General features: G+C 37.7%; 1 protein-coding gene across 1 annotated transcript in view; it reads left to right on the top strand.

Moving 5' to 3' along the window:
* The window catches only part of LOC102888293 (25-hydroxycholesterol 7-alpha-hydroxylase), a 154,929-nt gene extending 135,220 nt beyond the window's left edge, over nucleotides 1–19,709 (top strand). The window contains exons 5-6 of the mRNA XM_015598698.1: nucleotides 7,431–7,606; nucleotides 15,014–19,709. Coding sequence (XP_015454184.1) covers nucleotides 7,431–7,606; nucleotides 15,014–15,301 — 464 coding nt within the window. The 3' untranslated portion in view covers nucleotides 15,302–19,709. The remainder of the gene's footprint in view (nucleotides 1–7,430; nucleotides 7,607–15,013) is intronic.

Raw genomic sequence — 19,709 nt, 5'->3', positions numbered from 1 at the left:
TTAAAACCACTCTACCCTTGTCTTTTAAGGAAAAAGATAATTTTATGTTTTTATATGTTTATTATGTAACTTACTATAAGGATTCTGCTTATCATGATATCACTAAAATGTTATGTCAATTTAGCAAGGGTCTCTACAATTAAATTTAAATTTTAAAATAAGTTAGTTAATAAATACAATGAGGTTCAGATACCTGTTACATAGGGCCTAAATCTCAATAGGAGCAGTTGTTGATAGAATGGAAGTTTGAAAAACTCTAAGAGGAAAGGAAGAGATAATACAAGGAGAGGAAGATCTCAAAAGTGAAATTTTGATACAGAGATAGCAAATAATCTTGAGTCCTACTTCTTACTTCAAGTTTTACACGAATAATGGATGTAAATAACTTAATAAAAAAATGAATTCAATGAATGTTATCTGTTGTTATCACTAAAATGATATTTAGCCTCAGTGCCATCCCTACAGTGTTTAATTGTTTTCTTCATTTTCCAGTAGTTGTGAACCAAGCTGGTATCAAATTCCAGTCCGCCCTGTCCCACAGGAGGGCTCTTTCTGAGTAGCACACGTGGAAAGAGCAACTGTGCTGGACTCTAAGAAAGAACATAACACAAAGTGGATTATGACTCCTGAACTGCTTAGGTGAACTGCAGACACCCAATTTTGTTCAGTTACATATCCCCAAAATGAGAAAAGTTGCAAATATGGTCCAAATGAGGGATATTAGAATAAAAGGAGGTGCCGTAAAACTAGCACTCCACAAAATTTGTAATACTTTTTTAAAGAGGAGATCATATATTATAGTAACTCTAGAATTAATAGCTTACAGTGATTCTCCAGCTAAATTCTATAAAAGACTCTAAGTCCATTTTTGTGTGTGTGAGTCGTTGGGGAGGAGGGAGAAACAGAAACGATTAGTTGGAAAAAGTACAGATTCTTTAATAACAAATAATAATAATTATTAGGTAGAGCCCATATTAAATCTATTAATGATTTCAATATTTCGAAGCAGTTTTATGGACTTGTATTGTTTCATATGATCTTCACCAAGATACCAGGGAACTGGGAGAGCTATTATTTTTCTCGTTATTTTGATAGATGAGAAAATTCTCAGGTGCTAAATAACTTGCCTGAGGTCATAGAGGTAAAGGATTTTCTGTCCACACCCAGGCTTTTCCCCTCCGACCTGGCTGATACCAGAATCATCACAGTCCTTTTCCTTTGTCCGAACTGAGAGGAAAGAGGAATTCTTTGTATCTCGATTCAGCTTAGCCAGCCATGTTCTGCACATGGACAAGATCTGAAAATGCAGGCTAGATGATGATAGAGTTAGCTGTATTTTTAATTTCAGGATGAGACATTACAAATAAAAATATTAATAACGATTATTTTACTATGTGGCAGGCACTGTGCTAACTACTTTACATAGATTAGCTTATTTAATCCTCAAGTATTTTTATTTTCATTTAATTATTGGATAACAAGGTTCAGAAAGGTTAGTTAACCACCCCAAATCACACTACTAGATAGTGGCAGAGGCAGAAATTGATGCTAGATTTGTCTAACTTCAGTGCTAGCCCATAACACTGTCGCCTCAGGGAAAAATTCTCTAGAGATGTACCGGAGACCTTGACCACTATTTTTTAGAAGGATGTGTATCACTAATTCTCAAATGCAGTTGGGTATGAGGGTGAGGTTGGAGCTAGAGGTTCACATCAGAATTTTGTGGACAATTTTTTTAAATAAAAACGTTTCATTTTAGAATAGTTTTAGATTTATGGAAAAGTGACAAAGATAATAGAGTCTCCATTTTCCCCTGACACACACAGTTTCCCTTATTATAAACATTTTAGTGTGGTATATTTGGCACAATTGTAGGTGTTATTTTGAAAAAGCTTATTTAATATTATAAAATAATTGTGTATCTAAAAATTAAAAGCATAAACAATTTAGACAACAATAGTAAAGTTTAACGAAATCCTCTCTTCCAGTGGGGATATGTGAGAAGTATAAATTTTACATTATATTAGAAACTTCTAACGGGAGCTCAGGGGAGAGGCACCTCCCACAAAGGGTCCACCAGGAGTCACGTAGTGAGATTTTTGTACATAATAGGAAACATTGGTTAAAAAGTGAAAGACACTGATTGAATGTTTATCAAATTTTCACATCAGCACAAAGCTCAGAGGGTTAGATGATATAATGAATGCCGGAAGCAGAAGTTGAAAGGATCGAAAGAGAAGTTTAATGAGAATGCAGATGATTGTCCTTAGGTCTGAAAATCAACTGCATACGAATAGGATGAGGAAATCAATGTGTGGCTGAGCAGACAAGGGTTCGAAGCAGCAGTTCTCAGCCTGGAACCCTCGCTGGGACCGTTTAAGGAGCTTCAAAAAGCGCTCACACCTGGTCTCCCCGAAAGAGGTCCTGATGTCATTGGTCTGAAGTGCAGGCCGATGGCTTGAAAAGTTCCCTGGATGATTGTAATGTGCAAGGTTTACACCCACTAAGTTAAAGGTGTTAGTTAATGTGCTGGTTCTGATTCCACTGATCTGGGATAGAGCATTTATTATTATTACTTTTTAACCATTTCCGGTGATTCTAATGGGCAGCCAGCAGTGCTGATAATAATCTCTGGGATATCAGAAAGCTTAAGACACGTCAGTGATGTTAGTATTTCAAAAATTTGTTGCTCATTTTCTTCCAACAAAACGTTAATAGACATATGGTAGCGAGGGCAGAGAAAGTAGTTCCTCTCTACTTTTCCAACTGAAGTAGCACACCCAGTTCTGCCACGTTTTAGAGGCTCAGTGACTAATTGAATTCATTCAGGATGTCAGGAGACTGAAGGCCATATCTCCTCTGACATGCAGCTTAAAAATGGCATGATAGTCGTCTTTAAATATTTTTAAAGAGCTGTCACATGGAAGAGGAATTAGAAGTTTTTTTTTTTGTCTTCGTGTTTTCTAAAGGGTGGAAGTTTAAGGGAGGAAAATTTCAGCTCAGAACAGAAAAAATAACTCCACTTAAATGTAGTGACCGCCGCCATTGGAGTTATGGCGTCAGAAATTGTGTGGTATCTTCACCAAGGTCTTTGAGAGCATTCCTGTTTATATGTACCTTTCAACTTTGAACTACCTACATACATTGCAGTGTCCATGAAGGCCAAATCCATATGCTGTGTTTCCTTTTTCCACAAAGAGCAGTGGCCCAGTGCCCTGAGCAGGGTAGTACCTGAATAAATGTTTATGGACTATATGAATGTTGAATTTATATTTCTCTATTTTAGCAGTAAACCAAAGGCCATGTCTGCAGTGCGGAATGAAAGTAGGCATTCGTACCAATTCAGGTTTATTTTTAACTTTACTTAAAATATACAACTGTCTAGCCAAAAATTTGTTCTTTTACTTCCAATTATCTGATGATTACAATTTCAGATTTACTTTCTCACCTGTCTTGAAGGCAGTTACATAAAAACGCACACGCATCTAGACCCTGGCTTTACTTCCTCACATCCTCTAGAGCACACTGGCTCCAGGTCCCCCTACTCCCCTTTCTCATCCACCTTCTTTCTGAGACCGCCCAAGCGTTCGGCCCCAGAAGACTGTGGCAGGGCTTGGCTGTTCATTTCGCTCCAGCCATAGCTGCCATCCACTGATCACCATGGCTAATCAGATAGTATGACAGTCTGCACCAATCATTACGATGATCCAAATTAACAGCCTGGCCATGTCACAGTACATTCATTCCACATACACAGACGTGGCCTCAGCGCGAGGGAGAAACTTGGATGTGCTTATTTGTGTTTGCATTGTAACGTGCATTCTTGATAGTCCTACCCTGCTTCGGTGCCTTAAATCTGCAAATGAGAATCATCTGTCAATTATTACAGCTAGAATCGACATCTGAGGGCAAAAAACAAAACATACACGCCTTTTTCTATCAGCATTTCCTTCCATTTGCCCTTTCCCTTCACAGTTACATTGTAAAGCATCTTAGCTCAACAGATTCCCTAGCTTTTTGCTTACAACGAATAGTGAATCAGAATATTTTTATATCCCAAAGAGAAACAAATCTTCCCCAGCCAGGTGAAGAAGGTAGTGCAGGCTCTGATGTGTAGGCCAGGTATGGAACTTCAGTAATCCACTTTCCTGGTGTACACCGGTCAGCAAACCTCGATTCTTAATAAAACACAGGCAGCCTTATCTCAAATCACCATTGCAGTTGTTGGTGCCTTGCAGTGCCTGGTACAAATTATCCCCCAAATATTTGCATTCTTGATAGCCATTTTTCTACAATGCGTTTAATAAGTAGAGGGTCTTATTACCTGCTAAATGTTAGTATAAATTAACAATCTATTATGCACAATAAGTTTTATAAAACATTTACAGATAGAGATCATGTTTAATTAAAATTAACTTGCACATGAAAGCCAAGCTCAGTAATGATCGCAACGACCTTTTATTACCTGCAGTCCCTTGTTTTGGCTGGAATGATTGACAGCTTGCTGTTTGGCTACCATGTTGAATTTCAGCTGACAAGACTTTTCATTTTAACTCAATTTGCCCGCCTATCACAAGCTGGTGGCAGGCCAGACCCAAGTCACCCAGCTTTGCCTCAGCAGCTTGCTCTAGTTCTCATTAGTACGCATTTATTCAGTGGAAATTGGAAGACAAATGCTTGAAGGCATGTGAACTAAGTATAGCAAATTAGGTTTAAAGACTGAATATTTATAAGTGTATGGAAAGTTTTTTTTTTTTTTAATTCTAGAGCAAATTGAGAACTGAGTGCTAGCTTTGGCATAAAAGAAATAAAGATAGAAGGGGGGAGGAAGATTCTAAGAATAACAATACTATAAGCTTTTCCTTTCTCTTTTGGAAATATGTAAAATCTCTCTGACAACACCTTCTCAAATACTAACCCGGCCTCTCTTTGGTGGAGTGTTTGCACAATGAAGTTTAGCACCTCATGTGTGAGAAGAGGGAGAAAATGAGGGTCATGTTCAATTGTTGCTTGGTTATCCCTTGGTATGTTTTAAATTGCCTTGTTTGTTCGGCACTAGCACAGAAACAGATGTTGCTCTACCGTGCAGGATAATTTACTGTACCTCCTGGTGCAGCATGGAAGCCCTCCCAGGGCCCAGCTGGTCTGTCAGTGGCACTGGCTGGTGTCTGCTCAACTATGACAACTACAAGTAGAGGCTGCAGTTTTTTTATTGTGCAGTTGTCATTCTTCTCAACATATAGCTCTGCCTGCGTTCTTCGGGGCTGGTGGAAAAGCTGTTGGCTTTTGTGTGTTTGTGGCAACACAGAGCCACAGAAGCCCCACTCTTCATTGTTAATAATAATGCAACTCATTACTTTTGTCATCTAGTGATTATCGGCATGATCGCTCAGAGCGAGAGCCAACGTCGTCTTGCACACATTACTGGTACTGGAAGGTAAAACAGATTTGTCATTTACGATCTGACCGCTAAGCCACACTTTGTGCTCCATTATTGTGATTAACTTCTGCATAAGATATGCTTGCCCAATTGTCATTTGTGATACTGCAGTGGGCGCAAGCTGCCATGCTTCCCGTGAGCACGTCAGCCAATCGGATATGACCACGTTATTTGGACTGTTAAATGCCTGCCTTGTCACAGCAGCCACCCCACAATTATTTTGCTTTTGTATTTCTTCTTCCCACACCCCTCCTGGACTTGTTGTCTGAACAGCACTGCTACATATGTCAGCTACCATTTCACACCACAAGCTAAAATGATGCTGTACTGTTGTTGACCCAACAGAGCCAGCAGCAGTCCAGGGGAGGACGACCCTTGCTTTTCGCCATAGAAATGTTGGTCACTGGTGTCCTGCCAGCTAAAATCCATCGCGTCAGGTGCCTTGTGGCTATCCGCAGTAGAGTCCATGTTCCAAAACCAAAGTTCTTTTCTGGCCTCATCACGAACAAACCGATTTGACTCTGCCTGATTATAATAACGAAGGCAGTCCAAAAGAATATGCACAGCTTCACTGTACGTCACATCGGATCACCACACTGGCCACACAGAGCTGACCGCAGCCTCATTTCTTTCGACAAATGCATGCTTAGGGAAAAACCTCCTGGGAGAAGCCACCCAAAGCTTCTTGATATCTCTATGCAAGCTGGGCAGAGATTTACATTTTAGTGAAATAGCATTGATTTTTATTTTTTGGCTGGCGCAAGCCCTCCCTGACCAGTCTGACTCTGTAATGTAATAATTCGGTACCTATGTTTCAGAGCTTTGCTGAAAACTAGGAAACTGGGCCATTTTGTGTGTGTGTGTGTGTGTGTGCACGCGCGCGCGTGTGTGCGCTCGCGTGTATCAGAGCTTTGCTGAAAACTAGGAAACTGGGCCATTGTGTGTGTGTGTGTGCGCGCGTGTGTGCGCTCGCGTGTGATTCTACATTGCAAGTCATAAACACAACCATTTGTTACCATGTAAAGGGAGAGAAACACTCAATTTGGAGCTCTTTTTCACATTGCTGATTAGAAGGAATCAAGCTTTATATCCTAGGACCCATTCACGCTGGTGAAAACATAGTCAGTTTTGATTATGAAGGCAGGGATGCAGACCTAGACAGGAGCTACATGCTGATATGCATGCTATCAGAATGATTTATGCAAATTATGCATATTATTCCCAAAGGAATTCCTCCTCAAACTGCCAGGATAAATTGCCGGAAATTAGCCATAAAATCTGTCGGGCTAGGAGCAAAAGGTGAAGGCCACTGGGAAAGCAAGGACATTCCGCTTCTGGAATCTTCCAGGTTATGATGGTGGCTGTTATTTTCACTGGATGCTGAGAGAAAGAAGGTGTTTTTCTGAATCTTGTAAAAGTATTTTTCCTTTGAATTTTTTCCAGCCAATGCTGACTCACATTTTATTTACAGCTAGCATAAAAGAAATTAGGTGTTGAGCCATCTCAGCAAGCATTACTATAATTACTTTACTATTACCTGCCTAAGTGCTTATTAAATACCTAAGACTGGCTTTAAAGGCATAGCTCTTCTGGAGGTTGGTGACGTAACCCACCAACAGGGGACTTTAACTGGGGTATGGTTTTAATTTACAGTGGGTAAACCAATAACACAGCATTCCTCTCCTGCCAACCATTTCTTCCTACAAAAATCCTAATTAATGACTTTCTGCCCGAGCACAGCACTGTTGCCTTCTGTCTGCAAAATGCCCCCAAGCGGGGCTTAGACCAGACCACGGCTGTCTCACCCTGTCCCTCCTCACTCTGGCCATGCAAAGCCACCATGGGCTCCAGCTCTGCGCTCGGCGGATCTGATTAGGAATGGGTTTCCTTTTCAATCAGAGCTATTGGTGATGAGCTTTAATGGCAAATTTTGGGCACTTCTCAGGACCAGTCATATCTTAAAAAGCTGTTGCTTGCTTGTCTCCTTCAGAAAGCACCATTCTCGAGGCTTTACGACTCTGCTCATTTTCGAGCATCATTCGTTTCGTTCAAGAGGATTTGACTCTACCTTCAGAGACTGGGGACTACCGTCTACGAAAGGGAGACTTCATAGCCATCTTTCCTCCATTCTTGCACTATGACCCGGAAATCTTTGAAGCTCCAGAGGTAAACAAACATCAGGCTGGTCACTGCTACTTCTCAGAGACTGCAAGCACATTGTTCTTCCTCATGATCTTTTTCTATCTCTTCCTTTTGCTGCCTTGTTCCAGATGGGATTTGAGACAGCTTGATGGCTTTTGTTTTTCCTTCCAATGGGAAAAATTTCCTATTTATCGAAGTGTTTCCTAAGGATCTCTCTTTCAAATTTCGTGTGGCCTATACATAGAAATACAGTGAGGGGACTCAATGCCAGTTTCTTCAAATGCAATGGACATTGTACCTTGGCCTTTATCTTTAGGCCAAAATTAGGTTTCATAAAGGGTAAGCTATTGACAGGCAGCTTAGAGAATAAATAATGATGAATGTTTTGCTAAGTATTGCCAGAATTGGGTTGATTTCCTGAAGTCGAATACCATCATGGCCATAGCTAAGGCCATGTACTTTTTCACCTCTTGCTAAAGGCAGGTGCCCCTTCCTGACCAAATAGGATGGCATTATGAACTTGTGATTGTAAAGCCACTGCTCACGGGTGAAGCTCTGAGGGTAATTGTGTCATCTCCTTGTATTTTTTTTCCAAAGCTGGAGTTAATGAATATCAAAGACTGGAAATTAATCCACTCTGGCTCATCCCTTAACACCACTTCAGAGGTTCACCACCTGCATGCAAATTGAATGCAGTCCTGTTCTGCCTGTGCTTCTTGTGAAGTCATGCTGTTGCTGCAGTGGTTTTTGTATATAAAATGCTATTTTATTTTTTTCAAAGGGAAATTCGCATGCTCTTTTTGAGCAGCTCAAAAGCCAGAACTCACCAGTTTCTGAGTGAGATGTCTTACAGCCAGGCTGGATTAAAGTATTGTTGAATTTTGGAAACTAATGAGAAGAGGACAGACTTTCAATACAATGAGATGATCTGTATTGACTTCATCCAGCAGGGCAAAATTTTTTAGAGGAGAGGAAAACATCCCTGTGGTTTCTGTGTGTTTCAGAAGAAGAGGCATTAAATGAATGATGATGGCAAGTTGGAACTAGCATATTAATAAGTGAACATTTTTCAGTTAAGCTTTATTTCCTTATTTGTAAATATCAAAATTTTTACACGGAATTCAATAGTCAATAAAAAAGAGCAAATAAATAACTGATATTTGAAAAATATTTCTTAATTTTTGAATAGTTTTGCTTCTAGCTACAATTTTTAATTTGCTTTTCATTATGTTATTATTCCAGTAGTCTCTTTTTCATGTCACAATAGTAAAATTAACATTAAAGTTATCAACAAATACACAATAAATGTTTGCCAGATTACCTCTATTTTTATGGTACTGTCCTTTGGCCTCCTCCTGCCCTCCACCCTTGCCCCTGTCCCCATGATGGAAAAGACCATGAGTTAGGCTTTTAGGAATTTAAAAACCAAAGTTAAATGTTGAAAGCATGCTGATTTATATCTGCATTCCAGTATTTCTGTAGAATACTAAATAGCAATGCCCAAACTTTACGTAATAAATCGACCGGTCTTAAGAATAATTAGACAGGTTTGCCTCGTACTAAATCTGTGGAAGAACAGAATCGCGATATTGTGAATACTGACTTAGCATCACTAGGGTGGCTCTCACTTAAGTTGACGAGCACTCTCTATTATTTACTAGGCCCAACGTTAGCCAGTTATGCCTGACTAATGGTAAAATTAACTAGCTAATTTTTTTTGCCAGGGTACTGTTTTTTTGTGAAATTAGTTGAGGAATGTTAATTATAGTTTGGAACCATTTTTACCTGATTTGGCAAGGTCTTATGTAATCCTTCATTCTATGAACATTTACTGAGCATTGCCCACTATCAGGCATGTAGATTAATTCCTTTTGTTCTTAACTTAGGGCAATAATGTGTTATAGATGTTCATATGACAGATGCCCATCCAAACACAACCATGCACTGACAGTAAAGAAGAGAATTCTGTCCTTGGCCATTTGTCGCTAAGAGCACTGGCCCAGGAGCTCATCAGAGGTTTATATTCCCTACTTCCTGTCTTTTGTACACTGTGGATCTTGAAAGGGAAGGCCAGGCCTTAGATATAGAAAACAAGCAATAGCTCTTGGATCAAAATTGTGAGGAAAGACTAACTCCAGATAAAAGTGTAGTAATTCTTGGAACACAGAGCCTGAAGAGATTCTTAGCATAGATTCTTTCAACCCAACGAGGCATAGTGTCAGGACATTCAAGACTAAGAGACTCTAGAATATTACATTTCTGAAAAAGGACATGGTCTTCCTTCATACATGTCTCTATTCCTGAATTTCCTCCCTGCTTGTCCACTCAGGTGGCTCCAGATTACTCCACAAGAATCACTCGTAATCACCTCTTCCTTCACAGTGTCCCCGATTCCCACCTTATTCCTCAGAACTTGCCGTTGCCCACTCTGTGGCCTGTGTGTACCTTTTACTCATTTTATTATGGTGCACAACAGTATTTTGCAATTACTTGTTGACTTGTCTGTGCTCCCATTTGCTATAAGCTCCGGAAGGAAAACGGTCCTGTCACTGTCTTCTCTGCCTTCTTAGTGCCTACCGAGCACACGGGAGGGTGTCCATAGAAGGTCGATACATAAGTGGGGTGCTGGGTGGATTACTGTACTGAAAATGAAAACACACTCCAGATGAAATTTAAATCAACACGGCTATTGCATGTTCAAATATGCTCTGGGCCTAACTAGATCAAATAGATGAAGTGGCTTGTGTGTAAATACAGCAATTCTATCAGGAGTGGTGAGAACTATGGCAAAGGGAGAGCCCAGGAGGCCGCTAAATGAGCCCATTTGGCTACTTCCGAACTAACCCTCAGCTCTTACAAGCATGTAGACCTGGTACGGCCAAGTCATTTTTTTTTTTAACTCAAAAAACGGATTTCTGAATAATACTTAAAATGTTTAAATATTTGGAAAAGTAAAGTTTAAAACACAACGTGGGCTAAACAAAGTGTTCAGGGACCTAAGTGGGTCTGTCAGCTGCCAACATGTAACCTCTGTGTTAAGAATTATTTTCCTGAATATTGTCTGCTTAGTTTATTGTAATGTAGCCAGTCCGGTGGCTCTTGCCCATGTGGGAAAACAAATCGGCAAGTAAAAAGTAAACCATGAGAGAGAGTGAAGGAAATACCACTTTCCAATTCTTTCTTCTTCTCTATCAATCTAAATGCTACCCAAGAAAGTCTAGATAAATTAGCAAGGAATGAGAAGCTTTTCAAAATTTTCTGAAAAGTTTCTCAAATTTATGTTTATTACCAACCAGAATTTAAGCCCTGGGTCTCAAAGAATCAGTAAATGATGACAATGTTTTTTTTTTTTTTTTTTGGTCAAAATGTACAACTGGAGCTATAGAAAGAACAAAATCTATTGGGTGTTTTCCCTATGGCCAGAGGTGCTAAGATATAAAAGGAGGCCTGGGGAAGTCCATATGGAAGAAACAACAAATGTTTAAGTTAGTAACACATTATCACGACCATGTAGCCTCCTAGAGTAAGAACACGGTGAAATAACAAAGAAATTACAAAGCCATGAAGTACCCCCTAAAGCTCTGAACTCGAAAAGTTTTACTTGACCTCATGCAAATCTGCCCTATCTACCTTTTGGAAGTGTAGGGATTAATAAAGTGATAGATGACTTTGAAAGCCCTTGAAAAAATTCTAAATCACTATAAAGATTGCCGTATTGGTATTATTTTGGTTATTGTCACTGTTCTTAAACTATTTTAGTCATGACAAATGAAGAAATATTCGGAATAATAAATTTTTGTCTGTATCTCAACCTGGAATAGAGATTGTGCCCCCAGTATACGTCAAAGAAACTAATGTATACTGAGCATCTTCTATTCAGAAAGCATGCTGATGGTCATGACCAGTGACACAAATAAAAAAGACTTCTATCCTTAAGAGTTTATAGTTTAGAGGCTCAGCCTTATCACATGGCTTCATTCTCATATCCAGATGCTTCATGTTGAGAGGGTTTCTGCCATACCAGTAAACTGGCACGTCATACCAGCTATGGTGGAACCAGCTGGTAAACCAGCACTCTGAAAAAACCTTGGTTTTATCAGTTTTCATGGTATAAATACTCCCACCCTGGCTGATCCCATGTTACCAACATGAAGATTCCTAACACAGAACTGAGAAGAAATGAGCTAGTACAAGCTGGCTACAGCACACCACTGCCTAGAACCCAAGTCATGGAGATAAAAAGGAATTTCTGTCATCTGTCATCTTGCTCCCAGGAAGACTGACTGTAAACCAGGGGCAGCAGTGCAGCCCTCAGTCATCCATGTAAAACAGTGACAGTTTTTATTTCGAGGAAGTCATATCTTTTGTCAAATCTAGATTCCTATACTCAAATGATGAATCAAATAAATACGAGACCTGATCATAGTGGATGTCACCTACCTCAGCAAGACCATGTTTTATGCCTTTTTGCATTCAGAAACTACTTTTTAAAAAAAAAAAATCTGTTGAACGGAACTAAACATAATATTTGGAGAACACAAATTAGGGTGTTATACAATGTTCCTCGTCACTTATACCAAAAATTCTTCTCCATCCATAAAATTGAGTCATCTATCCAGTCTTGATGTCTAGTGCTAAATATTATACCACTTTTCCTTTGTAAACACTGAATATTCATCTACTCTTCATTCTCTACATGTTTATTTACTCATTCAATATTTCTGTTTTCTTCAAAAGCTTGAAGATTGCTTTTAAAATATACTTTATTGTCATGTATTTATTCATTAATTCGACAAACATATATGGAACCTCTACTATGTGCATAGCACTTTGTTGGGTGCTTTAAAAATAGAGATAAATAAGACAGTGTGACTCCAGTCTCCTGGGATTTCTTGGCTCTGCCATCTCCTGTGGGTTAGCTCTGTCTTCAGCCTGGTGGCAGTGAAGCAGTGGCAGTGGCTGGCATCATACCCACATATAACTAGGTCCAGAGGAGAAAGGGTGACGGACCTTTTTTGCTGTTTGTTTTTCTTCCTTCACAAGAAGGGAACTCCCAGATGTCCCACAGACTTTTCCCCCATAGCATGGATGAGATTGGTTCACACACCTCGACCTAAATCAGAGGCCAGAGGGATGTGATTACCACGATTGGAGCCTGGACAAATCTTACACAGAAGAAAGATGTCGAGGAGTCAACTACAACAATCGTTAGAGGAGCAGTGGGGAATTTCAGTGTCTCATTCTTTCTCTTGCTGTTTCTCTGTTCTCATCCACTTAATGATATTGTGTTTAATCGACCCTCTTTAATTATGAAGCACTGAGCTATTATGGTTACTGCAAAGAGTTTAAGTTGATATGATGAATCCTGTTTTTAACTTGTTCCAAATGAACTTTGCTTCTTGAGCTTCCTAACCCTTTGTTCTATATCGCCGTGTCCCCAAAATCTTAGGGGTGTGACTGTTATGCCCCTTCTCTTTTGGGCTAAAACCAGACGATATCCCTACCAGCTGCCAGAAGCCTTTCCTAATGTTGGCTCCTGCTCTGGTTCTCCAGGCCCTGGAAATGGAAAACAAACTAAAAATAAATTTCTACTCAAAAATATATTTATGCCTATGTGCCCTTTGACCTTGGTGATAGTCATAGAGCAAAAGAATTGGTTTTTTCTTGTTTCATGCTATAACCAACTAAATAAGAAGTTCTAAGATGTTTATTATGGGGAAACTGAATAGAATGTAATGGAAAACTAGAGGAGAGGCATTACTGATTGACTAGAAATTTAAGTGAACGGAAGGTAAGCACTAACTGAAGGTCGCAGGGGTTGGGAGCATTGTGTGTGTGTCCCGCTGGCCTCTCAGAGGGCAGCGTGTTCTCTTTCATGAAGAAGATCAGGAAAGCCATGACAGTTTCTGGCTTATTTATGAAACTGGGGCATTATGAAGTCACAGTCAAGCTAAATTTATCTTTTTTATTTTTCGGCTTAAACAATGGGGCTCCAGTGGGACCACTTAACAAATCATTTCATGGCAAAATTGACTTAAACTGATTTGGCCTAGGCCAGAAGCTTGTGGGGAGGGCACTGGTCTCCTAAAATTAGTCAGTAAGAAGGAGGAAGCAAAGATTCTGTAGTCAGGCAAGTCGTCCGGAGCCACGTTGATGGACAGACTTTTTTTTTCATGTAGTAACTCTGTCCCCAGTAACAAACTGTACATCAAGAAAGAGTGCCCTCATTCATGACTACAGAGATGGACAGGTGCATTTCATTCCACACTGCTTAGATCCTTCAGCTACATCCCAGAACTGTCTGCTGAAAAATATGCTTATGTTCTAATGCATATTAACTTTGCCGTTATGATTGCACCCACTTGCAAGTCAGGGGGCACAGAAGCCACCCAAAGTGTGTTCTATAAGTGTGAATATTTATCAGAATAAGTATCCTAGGTAAATGAAGATAAACTCAGTAGTTTTAAAGAGAATAATTTCTCTGACATTAACACTGGCATTTTGAGTGAGAAAAACAGATCATTTGTGATAGATTCACAATCTATCCCCATATTGTAGGCTCTTCTCTATAACTTGAGATGCTTTTGATCTGAACTGCTTCTTTGTCTTTGACTTCATGGAGTCCCTAGCAAACTTGTGTGGCGAGCAGGTCTAATTCTAACGAGCACCAAGTACAGGAAATATTTGGTCATTTTCATGCATGCCACGTGTATTAATTTAATCAATGGCATAATCCACCATGGGCTGAGATAAGGTTGCTCAGTCTCCTCTTGGAAACTCAAGGGAGTAAATTAAGATGGTGGGCCAAATACCCTAGATGAACCAGTCCCATCATTTTCTGTAACAAATACTATAACTCATTGATGAAAACATATCAGGAACACCTGCCACCCTAGAGCTAACCCAAAGAGAGTTATTCTAGTAGAACCGTCATAGGAGAAATTCAGTACAATATCAAAAAACAAGCAAGACCGATTATGGGAATCTTATTATCTTATATCTATTTAATCCAAATTGCATTGGGTTAAATAAGCATTGCGTTCTAAGCTCAAAGTTCTCATCCATCAGTAGCTGGGAAGGAACAGAAGAAAAGTATATCAGAGATCTTCAGGCAGCTCCCGTTCATCATTCACAGTAACAATGGTGACAGTGCAGGAGACCTCAGCATAGGAGAGAAATGTGAATTGGAAAGAAGTATATAGGTGTTTGGATTTCACTCTGATATGGAAGAAGTAATTTCTTAGTAGCGTTGGAGTTTTTCGAAAGTTCATTCATGATTTGCACTTTGTCAAGTTTTACTTTCTGGTGTTTGCTGGATTATTGTAGGAGCCTTTGAAGACAGGCAGGTAGGAGCTGGCAACTTTGTGGATCTGAACTCAAACTATTTCATGTAAATTTCTTATTTTAACCCTCTCTATTTCTTCTTCACAGGAGTTTAGATTTGACCGTTTTACAGAAAATGGTAAGAAGAAAACCACCTTCTTCAAAAGAGGGAAGAAGCTGAGGTATTATTTACTGCCATTTGGATTTGGAACCAGCAAATGCCCAGGCCGATTTTTGGCAGTTAATGAAATAAAGCAACTGTTGGTTATACTTTTAACTTATTTTGATTTAGAAATAATGGACGATAAACTTATACAACTAGACTATAGCCGCTTCTTGTTTGGTATTCAGTACCCAAATTCCGATGTTTTATTTAGGTACAAAGTCAGATCTTAAAGAAACTAAAAGAAAAGAAATCTATCAAAATTAACCTAAATGTTTTCAATTCATCTATTTGTTTTTAATTTCTGCAAATGTAATAGCTTTGCTTTGTTTGTTTAAAAAGTGCCCATTTTTATTTGTTCTGAGATCAGTCTAGTTTGCACTTGGTCATAAAACCCATCAGAAAATAAAACAGAATGGTGGCATGAAAATGGACGTCAAAATCAACATAATAAACTTAAAATAGGGTTTTTAAGTTTCTACCTATTATGCATTTCACCTGTCATAGAAAACAGATGGTAATAGATTTGAGACTGTGGGATTTTTAAAAGTCACTCGAATTCTTCTCTAATATGTACATACACACTTCATGTATTACTGGAAATTTGTGCTGGAAATGGACTCAGTCTCACAACTACAAATTCTCAGAGAAGAAAGAAATTAAATTTCCATGAGAGAAACTGGATGAAAATGTTCCCTTCACATATAATATCAATAATATCTATATTGCCAGGTGTGTTTGCATTAAATGAGTTTTGCAGTAGATTAAATACTTCAACTTCACTTCAATATTTAATCATCCATAAATGCTCTTTATTACTTTGTATACCATGACTCGATAGAACAAAATTTCTTGTTCTGTACAACTGTTTATATTCAAGTTAGACTCTGATAAGATTGAATGTATAAGAACACACAAAACCTATTATATATTCAGCAGTTGCCCTAGACTTTAGTATTAGGTTCACTGTGGAAACAAATGTTGAAATCATTCCAAGGTTGATTATAGCATTTGGCTTTAGCGTAAACTATAAGGTTTATGCCAGTATTGCAATTAAGTCTTTCCTAAATGCTTCTGTTTATATAAACTGAAAAACTAGATAGCAGTATTTGTTTTTGACACCTCACCTTTTGGACTTGGAGTTTATTTGTTTTACTTTGAATGTACAACATTTGTAATGGAGTATAATTTCCATATGTCGCAATGCAGCATTGTGTCCATGATTCAAAGATTTCTAATATCAGATTATCAAGGGGTTGTCTCGCATCTGACATAAATGATGATGCTTTGTATAAACAGGCAAAGCAGGTAATAAAATTGGGTAATTTGTGCTGTATTAAGTAGAACTTTTAGTATTTCAGTAATGTGCTATTTTTTAAAAAAAAAGAAATTATTTTTGAAATAACATTATAAAATACTCACCATACTTAATCTTCTAGCATTTATTTTTCTTCTTCCTGAAGTACATGCTCTAAGCAAATGTTTCTTAGTGAATATCTACTGGTCTAACCTCTACTTTTGTTTGATCGAAGATGTTTTTATTTTTGCCCTCGATCTGGAAACATATCACTAGGTGCACACATCTGGGTCGAGAGTTATTTCTTCAGCAGTTTGAAGATATTGCATGTTCCTAAGGTTTCCATCGTTGTCGTCAAGAGGGTAGCCTTATCAGTTTAATTATTCAGTAGGTAGTCTGCCTCATCTCTCTGATAGCTTTAATATGTTCTCTTTGTCTTCACTGTGCTTAGTTTCTTTCTATTTGCCTTGCTTGTGCTTCTTGAGTCTGAGAATGTGTGTCTTTTATCAAGATATTCTCAGCCATTATCTCTTTTGAATATTACCTCTCTTAGACTCTGTGTTAGATCCTCTCACTCTGAACCACACGTTGTTCGACCTTTTCTCCCCTTATTCTGTATTTCTAGTTTACATTCTAAGTAATTTCTTTAGATATCTCTTCTAGTTTTTTCCCTATACATTGTATCTAATCTGCTCTTTAACTCATCCATTGAATTTGTTTTTTCCTTCTTTTCATTTTAACCTCAGGTTCATAAGATTGAGTCATCATATTCCTTATACCCCTCAGTTCATGGTACACAATTAGAGTTGGTCCAAACAAAGCCCCTCTGACTTTATTTACTTATTCTATTTTATCCCTAACCTCTACCATCATACTCCTCCCCATCATAGGCAAACATTCTTAAGTGTTTGCTGTTTATCTTTTTATAAAACATATATTATCATCTTGGGTAGATGTTTTTAATTTACATAAATGTATTTTCTATAAGTCAGATCCTTCTTAATTTTCTTACGAAGCTCAATGTTTTAAAAAATATATCCATATTGCTTTATGTATATTTAATCTATTCTTCTAACTGCTGCATAGTGTACCATAATGTGTACTCATCATGTTTTAATCATCTATTTACCCAGGAAACTGTGTTGGTGGGACAATTAATTTGAGGGAAAAGCCAAAGCCAACCCTAAAACTACCCCTACTTGTCCTTCCCCTGGTGCCCAGACACCCTCCATCCTAAGCTGCTGCAAACCCTCAACTCCCGTAGCACACGCGTGTGCACACACACACACACATTTGGCTTGGGCCCTAGGCTTTCTCTCCGGCCTGCCACAAAGCACAGCCTCCTTTTCTACCAGGACATTGAATCTGCCATACTGCCTGAAGTGGAAACCTCCAGATTTTTAAATTCATCTCAAAAGTACACTTCCGTGATGTTACAGCAGAGACGACACAGGAAATTGTTCTCTTTTACTTTCTGCATAGTTTATAATTAGAAGCACATATAGGGATTTAGAATAGAAAGTAGTATATAAAATGGTTCAGAAAATATACAAAGCAGTGGACAGTAGAATCAAAACAATAGAGTCTTGCGACAGGCTTAACTCTAGTAAAGTGTGTTTATGAATAGAAAAAAATGTCATGGTGAAATAAGTTAAAAGACATGGATTCTAGCTGTGACATAACTGGTTTATCATCAACAAGTCACTTTGCTTCTCACTGCTTTAGTTTCCTTATGTGCAAAATAAAAATAATAAGGCCTTTTCAACACTGCAGTTCATCAGGAGGTTGATGATGAACACAGTAACGTGTGAACTTAGTTTTGAAAAGTATAATGCAATATGAAAATGTAAAGTTGTGGAAGACATACTTTAAGAAGTTTGTGCCATTTAAAAACTGTTTCTATGTATTTGTAAAAGGAAATGAATTTTTGTCGTTAGTTTATTCATTATTCACTCATTCGACTAAACATTTGTTAAACATTTCCTCTATTTCTAGATATGATGTTATGCCCTGGATCACCCTTCTTAAAGAACACACAGTTTATTAGGGAAAGCGTCCCATACACAGCTCATTTATTATAAATGTAGTTGTAAGCAATAAATTCATCTCTTTAAAACTATTCTAAAATTCTGATATATCACTAGTTCTAACTAACCATCTATCATTTATTCCAAAGAAAAGTCCCATAACGAAAAATTACTACGTGCAATGAAATGTACATCAGGTATCGTGATTATATGGTAAAAATAACTAAAACCAAATATAGTCATTGGGGCTACAGAATTTTTTTAAAACTGTATTTTATATATCGTAAAAAACCATCTTTCTATTTGTACAGCCTCCCATAAGTTTCAAATTAAAAGAAATGAATAACTAATAATGTTTCATTTCAGTGACCAACAGTATGAAGCATTCATTTAGTAAAAACTAAATGTTCCGAAGGTAGTAAGAAAAAAGCTATTTATCACTAAATAAGACATTCTGATAAGCAACTCATATGAGAACCTTTATCTTCCTTGTTTTGGCTTTCCTGCACAGTTGATTCTATTTCTGCATTTCATCATTAAATTTTGAGTCATAAGTCTAAGACAAAGGAGCTTGCCTACTCAAAATTTGCATGATTACTCCTGCTTATTTTCTCATAAAGAATAATTTGGGTACATTTCCCTATAAGCATCTTCTAATTTAACAATGGAATCTTAAAACCAATTTCAATGATCAAAGCTAAAATTATCTAGGTTTTGATCTTAGTACAAAATAATGTCGATAATTATAAAACAAGAATTATGTGCCCATAGAATGTGCTGTTTTAAACTATTAAATTCTCCAATATTGCAAACTATTATTTACTTGAGCTGCATTATTAGGTATTCATATTCACATACTCAATTAGGGAAAAGTTAGCAAACCAAGATTACATTCCCTGTAGCATTATTTTAAATTATAATGAGCAGTCACATAAAACTCTAGTATTTCTCTAAAGCAATTATTACTTACTCTACTTTATAGTGTTAATCTAAATCAGTGATCATTAATGTTTGAACCTTTTAGCTTAAATGTTTATTCTGTTTATAATACATTCTTGAATAAAATAAATTTAATTCATAAAACTCTACTAAATAATTTTAAATAGGAGATAATTAGGCAAAACTTATGTTTAAAAATGTTTTTAGGCAGAGGAATGCTGTATATTATAAAAAAACTGTTGTCCTGAATTGTTTGTTCAATATCATCTTTTGATTTTGAAATGGTATATATGTGGATTTATGAAGAAGCGAATTATCTTAAAAAGATTTTAGGTGAGAAAGGTGCTTTGTAAGTCTATTTTGTTTTCTTTTATTTAC

This window comes from Pteropus alecto, unplaced genomic scaffold, assembly GCF_000325575.1.
Source record: "Pteropus alecto unplaced genomic scaffold, ASM32557v1 scaffold87, whole genome shotgun sequence".
Lineage (NCBI taxonomy): Eukaryota > Metazoa > Chordata > Mammalia > Chiroptera > Pteropodidae > Pteropus > Pteropus alecto.
The sequence above is the reverse complement of the archived record's forward strand: the minus strand, read 5'-3'. Positions and strand labels throughout refer to the sequence as shown.